This window comes from Salmo trutta, chromosome 37, assembly GCF_901001165.1.
Source record: "Salmo trutta chromosome 37, fSalTru1.1, whole genome shotgun sequence".
NCBI classification, from domain to species: domain Eukaryota; kingdom Metazoa; phylum Chordata; class Actinopteri; order Salmoniformes; family Salmonidae; genus Salmo; species Salmo trutta.
Window position 1 is genome coordinate 4,470,571 of NC_042993.1, and position 13,971 is coordinate 4,484,541.

At 44.0% G+C, this 13,971-nt stretch overlaps 1 protein-coding gene across 9 annotated transcripts in view; it reads left to right on the forward strand.

The window, feature by feature from the left end:
• LOC115176657 (focal adhesion kinase 1) overlaps window positions 1–13,971 on the forward strand; it is a 142,604-nt gene that overhangs the window by 101,749 nt on the left and 26,884 nt on the right. For all 9 annotated transcript variants that reach the window (XM_029736809.1, XM_029736804.1, XM_029736803.1 and 6 more), the window contains 5 exons: window positions 1,987–2,102; window positions 2,207–2,307; window positions 2,712–2,801; window positions 2,924–3,128; window positions 13,284–13,395. In XM_029736809.1, coding sequence (XP_029592669.1) covers window positions 1,987–2,102; window positions 2,207–2,307; window positions 2,712–2,801; window positions 2,924–3,128; window positions 13,284–13,395 — 624 coding nt within the window. The remainder of the gene's footprint in view (window positions 1–1,986; window positions 2,103–2,206; window positions 2,308–2,711; window positions 2,802–2,923; window positions 3,129–13,283; window positions 13,396–13,971) is intronic.

Here is a 13,971-nt window from a genome sequence, read left to right on the forward strand (position 1 = left end):
ACAACCAAAGATTTCAAGACTAAAGGCTGGTTTATACTACGTGTTCATAAATTTAATCTGAACTGCCAGAGTGTGCTCAGAGTGCACTCTGGGCATTCGTTAACTCAGCGTTGTCAGATTGTACATTCGCAAATTCAGAGCGTTTCGCTCTCGGAACGTTCAGAACGCACACTGGACGGTCTAGCCGAGGAGTAGGGTTGATCCAAGCGTTCGGACTTAACATCAGCAGTCAAGCACCCAAGCTAACTGGCTAATGTTGGCTAGCTACTTCCAGACACAAATGAGAGAACAGCTCACTCTGACCATTTTACTGGCACTAGCAGAGCTGGTTAGGCTGTTTTTATGTTATCCAGAGCATTGGTGACTGCAACTGTGCGGCTGGCAATAATTTAATCAGGCTTTTTGCCAACGTTTACTGACACGGGCCATATACAATTGGTGTTGAGCGTTCGTAAATTCGTCAGTTATTCTGCACTCTGGCACACTCAAACAAGAGTGATCTGAAATCGGAGTAGATAGCCAGAGCGAATTTATCAGCTACGTCTATCGACAGTTGTCGCATTGACATCATGAACATTGAAATCGTTACTTGCATAGTGCAGTCTTTTGTTTAGACATGTAGCTAGCTAGCTAAACAATGAACCATAATCCCAACTCATAACGTTAATACCCTGCATGAATCTGTAGGTAGCTAACCAACCAGGTTCAATGTTAGCTAGCTAACATTAGGCTATAACTAGCAATGGAAATGGCTCTGAGATACGAATAATATAACTACACAGATCATACACGTAACGTTAGCTAGCCAGCCAGCTAACGTTAGCTAGTTAGCTAACAGTACACTTTAACTTGAAATTAAAACGACTTTCTGACGAAATTAGAAATGTGTATTATCTGAAAATGTAGCCAGCTAGACTGTCTTACCCGTATGCATTGATAGATGCTTCTCCCTCTCTGTCACGGATGCCATGGTTGTCCTTAGTTTGAAGATGTAACCCAGAGACAGGTGTTTTATACAACAGCCTTCTGTGTGTTCTCTTTTCAACTCCGTCTGCATATTTGCAATCAAACGCCAGAATCTTTTCCATCTCCTTAGCTATCATACTCTAATTCCACTGATTTCAAAACTCGGCCCTCCGGAAAGTGGAGAACAACACTTATGCAGTTCTACACAATGTCTTTCAAAAAAGCCCTGTTAGAAAGGATTACCTACACTTACTGACCAGCTCATGTTATAGACAGAGGTGAGCTACATGGCAGACCAGTCGGAACTCATCTCTCGGCATGTCCAGCCCACTCATTATCTCTGCCAATCATGGCTAGCAAGAAGGTTGCTCTCTTTTTCTGTGGCTAAACTAACTAGGCTCGTAATGTAATGATTTTATTCGTATTTACAGATGGCATACAAGTTTGTTATTAAGGCACATGAAAGTTCACATGTTCCAGAAGGCATTTCTGCCCAAAAACAAATTTTTATAATAAAAAAAAGTTTATCTCCTGTGAGGTAGTGATGCGCGACATATGCCTAGTTTCCTGAAATTGTGCTCTCTGGTGTATTTTGAACACTGAGAGCGGGCTCCTGTGGTTGGATAAAATTTATTATAATAGTACAAAAAAATACAAAAAAAATGTTTGGACCAGCCCCTGACTTATACAATTGACCAGTCACATTTATTTATTGTGCAGTTTATTATTTAAAATTGTTTAGTTAATCAGTTACCCAATCAAGGCAGGGCCCCCAGTTACCCACATGGCACCCCCTACCTCCTCTCCTGCCCCCATCTGATGATTAGCAGAACGGCATCAGGCTGTCTACAAAATATATACTACATATATAATAAATACTGTATATATCTCCTTTATTATTATTATTCTACATTTTTTTATGTTTTCAGCCCCAGGAAGCCCCTGCATTAATCCATCCCTGTATGTAATGTACATTCTAAAGTGAGTATTATCTTTTGTTTTCTCTTCCCATCTTTACAGCTACGCTCCTTCCTGCAAGTGAGAAAATACAACCTCGACTTGGCATCACTGATTCTCTATGCTTTCCAGCTAAGCACAGCACTCGCCTACCTGGAGAGCAAGCGTTTTGTACATAGGTAAGCCCTCACCCCAATCTAGCCTTATTAATATGGCTTTTGTGTGTTTCCTGTAAACACACTACTCTTCTCTTTTCCATTGTAACCATGTCTGCGTCGTGCAGGGATATAGCTGCCAGGAACGTGCTGGTATCCTCAGTGGACTGTGTTAAACTGGGAGACTTTGGCTTGTCTCGATACATGGAGGACAGTTCCTATTACAAAGGTAGGAGTTTCACCTGTTCTGGAGACTAACTGTCCACAGTTAGCATACCAGAGGAGATCACTTTCTGCTGTTTTTGTTATCAGTAGGTCATTCATTAGGTTCCTCACTCTTTAAGCAGACAGCTGTGGCTGCTGTCATTCATGGACATTATAAACATGGAAATATCTGTTGCACGTATGCATGGGGCGAGTGAAAGAAACTCAACAGCTCTTTTCATCAGCGTATGACTCTTGTGAGACTGCTATTGTGAACCACTCATCTAACTATGGCTTATGGAAGTCCTGTGGGAGGGGAAGTGTTTGTCTTGTTACTTGTTGCATTGTTCATGTGTACCTGTCTAATCAATCACAATAAAAACATTTGATCACAAAAAATAAAAGTCAAGCTTTCACCTCTCCTCCCAGCCTCCAAAGGGAAACTGCCTATCAAATGGATGGCACCAGAGTCTATTAACTTCAGACGCTTTACCTCAGCCAGTGACGTGTGGATGTTTGGTGAGTATGGGAATTTGATACAGTACTTATCAAACAGTGCTCTAAAACTTTTAAGACCAAGGCTGTATGTTATTAGCTGATAAATTAGGGTTTAAATATATATATGTTTCTCTGTACTCCAGGTGTGTGTATGTGGGAGATCCTCATCTACGGAGTCAAACCCTTCCAGGGGGTGAAGAACAACGATGTCATCGGCCGGATAGAGAACGGAGAGCGTCTGGCCATGCCCCACAACTGCCCCCCTACCCTGTACAGCCTGATGACCAAGTGCTGGGCCTACGACCCTAGCAAGAGACCCTGCTTCACAGAGCTCAAAGCCCAGCTCAGGTATGTCCGTCAGTCGGTCTATCTGCATGTACAATGCTGTAGTGCAGGGTGCGTTATCATACCTTGAAGACTATCTCCTACAACTACAATGTCATAAGAGCCATACTTTAGCTAAATGTATTTTGCAGTTGTATCTTTCACTGAGTCTGAACTGAGGTACATTGACTGTGGAGGAAAAATAATGCATATCTATCAGGGTTGGAGTTCATTCCATTTCAATTGAGTCAGTTCAGGAAGTGAACTGGAATTCCAATTCCAAATGTTTCTCATAGAGAGTGGGGGGGTTGTCGGAACGAATGGTCGTGGGGCCTTAAAATAATTCTAATAATTTGTACACTGAAAATTGACCACAACTAAGCCCAAAAAGAGATTGTATTTAAAAATAACAATAATTTCATACCTTGATTATATTGAAACACGATCACGTCTCTTTTTTTATTTGTTGTCGGAACGAATAGTCGTGGGGCCTTAAAATAATTAGAACAATTTGTACACTGCAAATTGACCACAACTAAGCCCAAAAAGAGATTGTATTTAAAAATAACAATCATTTCATACCTTGATTATATTGAAACACGATCACGTCTCTTTTTTTATTTGTAAGATTACTTGGAAACAGATTTCCTAAATGAAATAGATAACGAAAATATATATTTTGTAAACAGGCCACCTGTTGCCGACCCCATCTAGATAGATGTTCATTCTTGGTCACTAGATGGCACTCTGTCACCTAAGCATCCACACACATTTCAATCGTTGAAGGTGGAATTGACTGGCTTGTTTGTACAAGTAGATATACTGTACGACATGCCCAGTTCTCTTGCTGACACTTGGCTCCATGGTGTTTTGGGTGCTGTGATTCAGTTGAGGTCAGTCACACCTTTGGCTGACACTTGGCTCCATGGTGTTTTGGGTGCTGTGATTCAGTTGAGGTCAGTCACACCTCTGGCTGACACTTGGCTCGATGGTGTTTTGGGTGCTGTGATTCAGTTGAGGTCAGTCACACCTTTGGCTGACACTTGGCTCGATGGTGTTTTGGGTGCTGTGATTCAGTTGAGGTCAGTCACACCTTTGGCTGACACTTGGCTCCATGGTGTTTTGGGTCCTGTGATTCAGTTGAGGTCAGTCACACCTCTGGGTGGCATGTGTGACGATCGTCGTCGAAAGGAGTAGACCAAAGCACAGCGTGGTGAGTGCTCATGATATTTCTTTATTTAACTCAGGACACTAAAACAAAACAATAAACAACAGAAAACGACCGTCACGTTCAGCAGGCTAACTGAGCTGTACAAAAACAAGATCCAACACTGAAGGAGGGAAAAAGGGCTGCCTAAGTATGATTCCCAATCAGAGACAACGATAGACAGCTGCCTCTGATTGGAAACCATACCAGGCCAATCAAAGGAAAAAAAAAAACATAGAAATATAACACATAGAATGTCCACCCCACACCCTGACCAAACAAAATAGAGAAATAAAATGTCTCTCTCAGGTCAGGGCGTGACAGCATGAGACATAGGGAAATCCCTCTGTTGGTTTCCACTAGATAGCATAGCCACAAAGTCAAAATTGGCTATAAAATTCATGAAAATAAAATGTGCTTTTTGTTCTTAATTTAAGGTTAGGGTTAGGCATCAGGTTGTGTGGTAAGGTTAGGGTTAAGGTTTAAAATCACATTTTAAGAAGAGAAATTGTTGAAATAGGTGGTGTTTATGGCTTTGTGGCTGTGGTGACCAGTGACGACCCTCTCAGTAGCTCTGACTCGTCAGACCGTGCCCGTCTGTCCCACTTCCTGTCTGGGATGACCTCATTGTTGGTATGGTAACTGAGAGGGAGAGTGCCTGGGCCCTACCCTTCACCTTCTATCCTTAGGTTTCCATTGGTGAGGGAGTCAGACCTGTGTGTTTTGATTTAGCTTGGAGTTTTGGGGAATATTCTATTGGTTTAATTTTATGGGGCAAACTATATTGAGTGGAGCTCAAGTGTTTGATATGTGTCTGACCCAGGTTTATTAAGGACGTAGTGAAAGGGACAATTACAAATGGCCACCGGCCACTGTTTTGGTAAACAGCTGAGGAACGAGGCTAGAGAATTGTAACCTCACTCACATTCATAGACAGAGCTATGGATACAAGGACTGACCATCCATGATATCAGAATGATAGTTTGAACCATGTTTTGAATCTATACAGTGTTAACAATTACATTGTTTAAAAACAATGAAGTGAAACAAGCTTATATGTTAGGTATTGACGGGTGAACTAAAGCTCTTGAGGTGTTCAGAAGTTATATTCTTCAACAATCAATGGGGATATATAATTTATTTAAATGTCCAAAAATGAATGTAGCAGTTTCAGAAAGGTCAGTATGTAATACTGGTGAGGAAAGCACCTTCAGGTAATCCTTCACAAGAAAGGTCTAGACAGACACCCTGGTAACTGCCTTTGAATTCCCCTCTGATGCAATGCTGGGCATTTTCCCTTCATTGACAGGGTAGGGTTTTTGTGAGAATGAAGTGTCAACGTCATTTCCATGCATGCTCACACTTGTGTAGCTAGGCATTTGGATGTCCAGGTAAGATACCCTGGGGCCATGATGAAGTAGTTTTAACTTCTGTCTCCATTCCATCAGTGACTGCTGTAGAACAGACCTGTAGCTGCTGCATCTGTGTGAGCTGTGCTGCTGCCTGCCATGCTGTCTCCCATCACAGTGCCCTTGGTTTACACAGAGAAGACATGTCGGAAAATAAGAGTGCTGTGCTTTTATTATCCTGTTTAAAACTCAGCATGAGTTACACCTCCACTTTCTACTAGTCTTTCTGAGTCCCACCACATCGGTCATGTTGTGGTGCTCCAGCAGCATGGAAGAGAGGGCTGTGTCCTGGAAACCATGTCAATATTTACACTCTTAATACTATTTATATGAAAAGCCAGGCCATTAAAAGGCATTTGATGTGGGGTTCGTTGGTTGAGACTTGTTTTATGTCATCATATAAATTAGGGAGCACAGCTGCCAGAAAGGGGTGTGTGTGTGTGTGTGTGTGTGTGTGCGCGCGCGCACATGCACACACACAATACTAAGGCAGGATCTTTCTCCAACATGCCAGCTGTATGAAGACAATGGACCTCAGATACAGAACCAGTCATAACAAACATGACTCTCCCTTATTGTGTATTTGTATTTAATAATGTATGGTACCACTGTCATATACCCTTACATGGCACCACTGTCATATACCCTTACATGATACCACTGTCATATACCCTTACATGATACCACTGTCATATACCCTTACATGGTACCACTGTCATATGCCCTTACATGATACCACTGTCATATACCCTTACATGGCACCACTGTCATATACCCTTACATGGTACCACTGTCATATACCCTTACATGGTACCACTGTCATATACCCTTACATGGTACCACTGTCATATACCCTTACATGGCACCACTGTCATACACCCTTACATGGTACCACTGTCATATACCCTTACATGGTACCACTGTCATATACCCTTACATGGTACCACTGTCATATACCCTTACATGGTACCACTGCACTATACCCTTACATGGTACCACTGTCATATACCCTTACATGGCACCACTGTCATACACCCTTACATGGTACCACTGTCATATACCCTTACATGGTACCACTGTCATATACCCTTAGATGGTACCACTGCACTATACCCTTACATGGTACCACTGTCATATACCCTTACATGGTACCACTGTCATATACCCTTACATGGTACCACTGTCATATACCCTTACATGGTACCACTGCCATATACCCTTACATGGTGCCACTGTCATATACCCTTACATGGTACCACTGTCATATACCCTTACATGGTACCACTGTCATATACCCTTACATGGTACCACTGTCATATACCCTTACATGGTACCACTGTCATATACCCTTACATGGTACCACTGTCATATACCCTTACATGGTACCACTGTCATATACCCTTACATGGTACCACTGTCATATACCCTTACATGGTACCACTGTCATATACCCTTACATGGCACCACTGGCATACACCCTTACATGGTACCACTGTCATATACCCTTACATGGTACCACTGTCATATACCCTTACATGGTACCACTGCACTATACCCTTACATGGTACCACTGTCATATACCCTTACATGGTACCACTGTCATATACCCTTACATGGTACCACTGTCATATACCTTTACATGGTACCACTGTCATATACCCTTACATGGTACCACTGCACTATACCCTTACATGGCACCACTGTAATATACCCTTACATGGTACCACTGTCATATACCCTTACATGGTACCACTGTCATATACCCTTACATGGCACCACTGTAATATACCCTTACATGGTACCACTGTCATATACCCTTACATGGTACCACTGTCATATACCCTTACATGGTACCACTGTCATATACCCTTACATGGTACCACTGCACTATACCCTTACATGGTACCACTGTCATATACCCTTACATGGTACCACTGTCATATACCCTTACATGGTACCACTGTCATATACCCTTACATGGTACCACTGTCATATACCCTTACATGGTACCACTGTCATATACCCTTACATGGTACCACTGTCATATACCCTTACATGGTACCACTGCACTATACCCTTACATGGCACCACTGTAATATACCCTTACATAGTACCACTGTCATATACCCTTACATGGCACCACTGTAATATACCCTTACATGGTACCACTGTCATATACCCTTACATGGTACCACTGTACTATACCCTTACATGGTACCACTGTACTATACCCTTACATGGCACCACTGTAATATACCCTTACATGGTAACAGTGTCATATACCCTTACATGGTACCACTGTAATATACCCTTACATGATACCACTGTCATATACCCTTACATGGTACCACTGTCATATACCCTTACATGGTACCACTGTCATATACCCTTACATGGTAGCACTGTCATATACCCTTACATGGTAACAGTGTCATATACCCTTACATGGTACCACTGTAATATACCCTTACATGATACCACTGTCATATACCCTTACATGGTACCACTGCCATATACCCTTACATGGTAACAGTGTCATATACCCTTACATGGCACCACTGTAATATACCCTTACATGATACCACTGTCATATACCCTTACATGGTACCACTGTCATATACCCTTACGTGGTAACAGTGTCATATACCCTTACATGGTACCACTGTAATATACCCTTACATGGCACCACTGTCATATACCCTTACATGGTACCACTGTCATATACCCTTACATGGTACCACTGTCATATACCCTTACATGGTACCACTGTCATATACCCTTACATGGTACCACTGCACTATACCCTTACATGGCACCACTGTAATATACCCTTACATGGTACCACTGTCATATACCCTTACATGGTACCACTGTCATATACCCTTACATGGCACCACTGTAATATACCCTTACATGGCACCACTGTAATATACCCTTACATGGTACCACTGTCATATACCCTTACATGGTACCACTGTCATATACCCTTACATGGTACCACTGTCATATACCCTTACATGGTACCACTGTACTATACCCTTACATGGCACCACTGTAATATACCCTTACATGGTAACAGTGTCATATACCCTTACATGGTACCACTGTAATATACCCTTACATGATACCACTGTCATATACCCTTACATGGTACCACTGTCATATACCCTTACATGGTACCACTGTCATATACCCTTACATGGTAGCACTGTCATATACCCATACATGGTAACAGTGTCATATACCCTTACATGGTCCCACTGTCATATACCCTTACATGATACCACTGTCATATACCCTTACATGGTACCACTGCCATATACCCTTACATGGTAACAGTGTCATATACCCTTACATGGCACCACTGTAATATACCCTTACATGATACCACTGTCATATACCCTTACATGGTACCACTGTCATATACCCTTACATGGTAACAGTGTCATATACCCTTACATGGTACCACTGTAATATACCCTTACATGGCACCACTGTCATATACCCTTACATGGTACCACTGTCATATACCCTTACATGGTACCACTGTCATATACCCTTACATGGTACCACTGTCATATACCCTTACATGGTACCACTGTCATATACCCTTATATGGTACCACTGTCATATACCCTTACATGGTACCACTGTAATATACCCTTACATGGTACCACTGTACTGTATTTAGCTGCTGCTTGGAAGTCAGTTGTAAAGACAGCTCTGTGGTATTGTCCTGCAGATATGACTCCAGCTAGTCTCACTGTGAGAGGAGAACTCTGAGGGGACGGTATTATTAAGTCCCATGGAAAAGAGGGCCAAACCAAACCCTCTGCCTCTGATCCTGAGCCTTTCTATCTGCTCTGCACTGAGCTGACCTGAGAGACTGTGTCTGTCTGGCTGCTTGACCACGTCTTGCCAGATCGGCAGGCTTGGCACTGGCGCTGCTTTAACCTCACCGTCACCGAGACATCTTCTCCATCTCGGCTCCACAGCGGAGGGCTTCAGTTCAGCGTCACTGAGACATCTTCTCCAGGCTCTATCTCGGCTCCACAGCGGAGGGCTTCAGTTCAGCGTCACTGAGACATCTTCTCCAGCCTCTATCTCGGCTCCACAGCGGAGGGCTTCTCTTCAGCGTCACTGAGACATCTTCTCCAGCCTCTATCTCGGCTCCACGGCGGAGGGCTTCAGTTCACTGTCACTGAGACATCTTCTCCAGCCTCTATCTCGGCTCCACAGCGGAGGGCTTCAGTTCACTGTCACTGAGACATCTTCTCCAGCCTCTATCTCGGCTCCACAGCGGAGGGCTTCAGTTCAGCGTCACTGAGACATCTTCTCCAGCCTCTAACTCGGCTCCACAGCGGAGGGCTTCAGTTCACTGTCACTGAGACATCTTCTCCAGCCTCTATCTCGGCTCCACAGCGGAGGGCTTCAGTTCAGCGTCACTGAGACATCTTCTCCAGCCTCTAACTCGGCTCCACAGTGGAGGGCTTCAGTTCACTGTCACCGAGACATCTTCTCCAGCCTCTATCTCGGCTCCACAGCGGAGGGCTTCAGTTCAGCGTCACTGAGACATCTTCTCCAGCCTCTAACTCGGCTCCACAGCGGAGGGCTTCAGTTCACTGTCACTGAGACATCTTCTCCAGCCTCTATCTCGGCTCCACAGCGGAGGGCTTCAGTTCAGCGTCACTGAGACATCTTCTCCAGCCTCTAACTCGGCTCCACAGCGGAGGGCTTCAGTTCAGCGTCACTGAGACATCTTCTCCAGCCTCTATCTCGGCTCCACAGCGGAGGGCTTCTCTTCAGCGTCCAACCTTTAACAAGCTAACCGCCCACCCACTCGCCTGCCTGCGCATTTATTGGACAGATGCCAAGTGCAACCCGCTGCCTGAGTAGCCCAGTAGAGTAAGAAGGAAGGCGTGAGGAGGAGGCAGCTGATCTGGACTGAACAGACAGAGTCCCCCATTCTGTTCTCTTGTGAAGACTATTTTATTGACTGAGTGCTGTTCCAGTTCTAATAGACCCTTGTTGCTGGGACTGTCTGCCTGGTTGTCTGTCTGGTCTCTGGGACTCTCTGCCTGGTTGTCTGTCTGGTCTCTGGGACTCTGCCTGGTTGTCTGTCTGGTCTCTGGGACTCACTGCCTGGTTCTCTGTCTGGTCTCTGGGACTCTCTGCCTGGTTCTCTGTCTGGTCTCTGGGACTCTGCTTGGTTCTCTGTCTGGTCTCATGCGTACTGGACATCTCTCCTCTAATGGATTACCTAAGTGGATATGGTTTCCTGTTCCTCTAGCAGCACAAGAGGCAGCTCTATTCCCACTGTTGTAAGGTAACAATCAGGGCTTTTTCTTTCTTATCTCCTTCTCTCTGTGACTCAGTTGACTGACTATGTCCTATTGAGGTCTGCCTTGAGCAAATGTGGAGTTAATTAGTTGGTTGTGAAGCAATGGTTTTGATTCAGGTCCCTCACAATACAGTTTTACAGACTTATTCTGAGCATTGATGTTATGGAACTCTAGCAAAGTGACGCTGGTGAGTAGTGAATATGTTTGGAGCGTCATTTAGCGTGGCATTCAGTGTGCTCCCATTGTAATGCTGTTGAGTTACTGTCAGACTGTTTGATTTTGTTTTTAAAGGTAGTAGCTATTAGCTAGTCAACAGAAAGTAATACTTTATACAACGTTTTGTCAGCAACACTGCGAACACTTTTGTTATTAGAGGCAACAAGGCTTTGTTAATGGCCTGTACCTTGTTAACAGACTGGTCAGGTTTGTGTTGTGTGTTCTGGAGAATGACCAGGACAGGTGGTCCCCATGTTGTTTTTCTTGTCTGATTTACTGCTGCTATCACACATTTTTTATTTTTTATTTATTTAACCTTTATTTAACCAGGTAAAATACATTGAGGTTAAAAACCTCTTTTGCGAGGGTGACCTGGCAAGAAGGCAAAACAGGGATATAGCAGCGTGTCCATAAAACATTACAGGAAAATACAGAATACACAAAAGACAAAGTGTCACAAGTTAAAGATACAATTGAAGATTAGAAACAACTGTAGTTATCACAAACAGTGTTGTCCATCAGAGTCTTAAAAACAGGCAAAGACACTAACTCCCCTAACTTTACAATCTTCTGACGCATGTTCCAGGATGAAGGGGCATTATGGGAAAATGATTTTTTCCCCATCTCAGATCTAGCCTTAGGAACAGACAAGGACAGCAGCGACTGAATGAAGACTATATTGAGTGACTGATCTGGGCAGTAAAGAACAGAGATACAAAGGCAGCATGGCAGCCAGGACTAATGCTGTTTCCACAAATAGCCCTCCCTCCCAGAGAGAAAGACAGAGAAAGAGAGAGACAGAAAGGGAGAGATGGAGAGCGAGAGAGGGAGTGTGAGGGACAGAGAGAGACAGAGAGAGAAGAGAGAGACTGTGGGGTTCATGGGACACAGTTTATTGCCTGTATTTAGGCTGGAGGACCCTCCACTTCATGTAACTGTTCTTTGTTTAGTTGGGAGGAGACACTCCAGAGTTCTCAGCATCCAGAAGAATGTTTGGCTCCGTGAATTGCCTGCACTCTGTTCAGACTGGACATTGGATGACAGAAAGGAGGATAAAACACAGAACATTTGGGTCTGAGTTAATGCTGGCTGAAAGGTATTGTCAGTACAGAACAGTACAGTAGAGTAGACCCACATCTCCTCTCATTGTGTGCTTCTATAAATGGCTTATTACTCTAATGGCTATTGCAGGCTCTGAGGGGAGGGAAGCTGTTTCATGTGTTTGAGCGGTTTCCCTTCTTTTTGTGCATGTCCAATGGGTTTCCATGTGCTGTGGACCACAGGCATAAAATCACTGTAGCAGATCCAGGCTGGGTGGAGTGGGACCGCTGTCTGCTTTCCCTGCTCTGTATTCCTTAAGGTCCTGTGTGTGTACCATATTGTTTGACTCTCAAATGGCTCCCTATTCCCTTTATAGTGCACTACTTTATACAAGGCCCATAGAGCTCTGGTCAAAAGTAGTGCACTATATAGGAAATGGGGAGCCATTTGGTATGCATCCTATGTACTGTAGTTCAGGGCAAGAGGATGTAGCTGGTTACAGGGGAAGGTTGTTGTAGTACTCAGCTGTGTGAAACCCACCCTGTCAGCTAACAGGACAGCTCTGTAAACAAAACCATCTGAGAACGTAGTAGGACTTAACAGTGAAGGACATGGACCAGGTGGCTGTAGCTACGCTGCAACAATATCCATCCCTGAATTCTAGTGGGGAAACCTGTCACCATGTACAGTAACAGTACAGTACAATAACCTCTACAGTGTTTATCCAGCATATCTCTCATCCTCGTTTCTCCCCTCTCAAAGCCACAGCACCACAGGTTTAGGTCTTTTTAGGAGATGCTAAACTGAACTAAACTATAGTTATGTTCCTGGCTGGACACTCCTGAAGTCTGATAGTATCACGGACACACACACACACACACACACACACACACACACACACACACACACACACACACACACACACACACACACAGTCACAGTGGTTTGTTCTGTCTCTCTGCAGTCAGATATTGGAGGAGGAGAAGCTCCAGCAGAAGGAGAGGACACGTATGGAGATGAGACGTCAGGTCTCTGTGTCCTGGGACTCAGGGGGGCCTGACGAGGCGCCGCCTAAAGTAAGAGCTTACACACACACACACATATAGAGGGAGACAGTCACACACACACTCACAGATGCACACTTTTAGACACACACACAGAAACACATTAATAGACACACACACACACACACACACACACACACACAGAAGCACATTAATAGACACACACACACAGAAGCACATTAATAGACACACACACACACAGCGACTTTATGCCTTGGCCACGAGGAGGTCACAGAGGTCATCATCAACGCCTATCTTGGCAGTCAGTCTGTCAGTTGGCTGCTCCCATTACAAGAGGAGTTTTCATGGTATGACATCTGTAAACACTGTACACAAATACAACAGTACAGTCAAGCTTGAGGCCTTAGTCAGTGACTCCCTCAGGAATTACACATAGAGTCAGGTGGGGTCTACATGCTTGGAGCCACAATTTCAGTTCTGCTGGTCAGACTGTCTGTCCGTTAGACATTATTCTGAGAGAAACGTTCTTCGTAGCTTCACTTCTTCCATCCTCCAATGTTATTTAGAGAGCTTTCATTTTCTATCTGATATACTAATGTCATTTCTGTTCCCAGTTTTCTCTCTGCT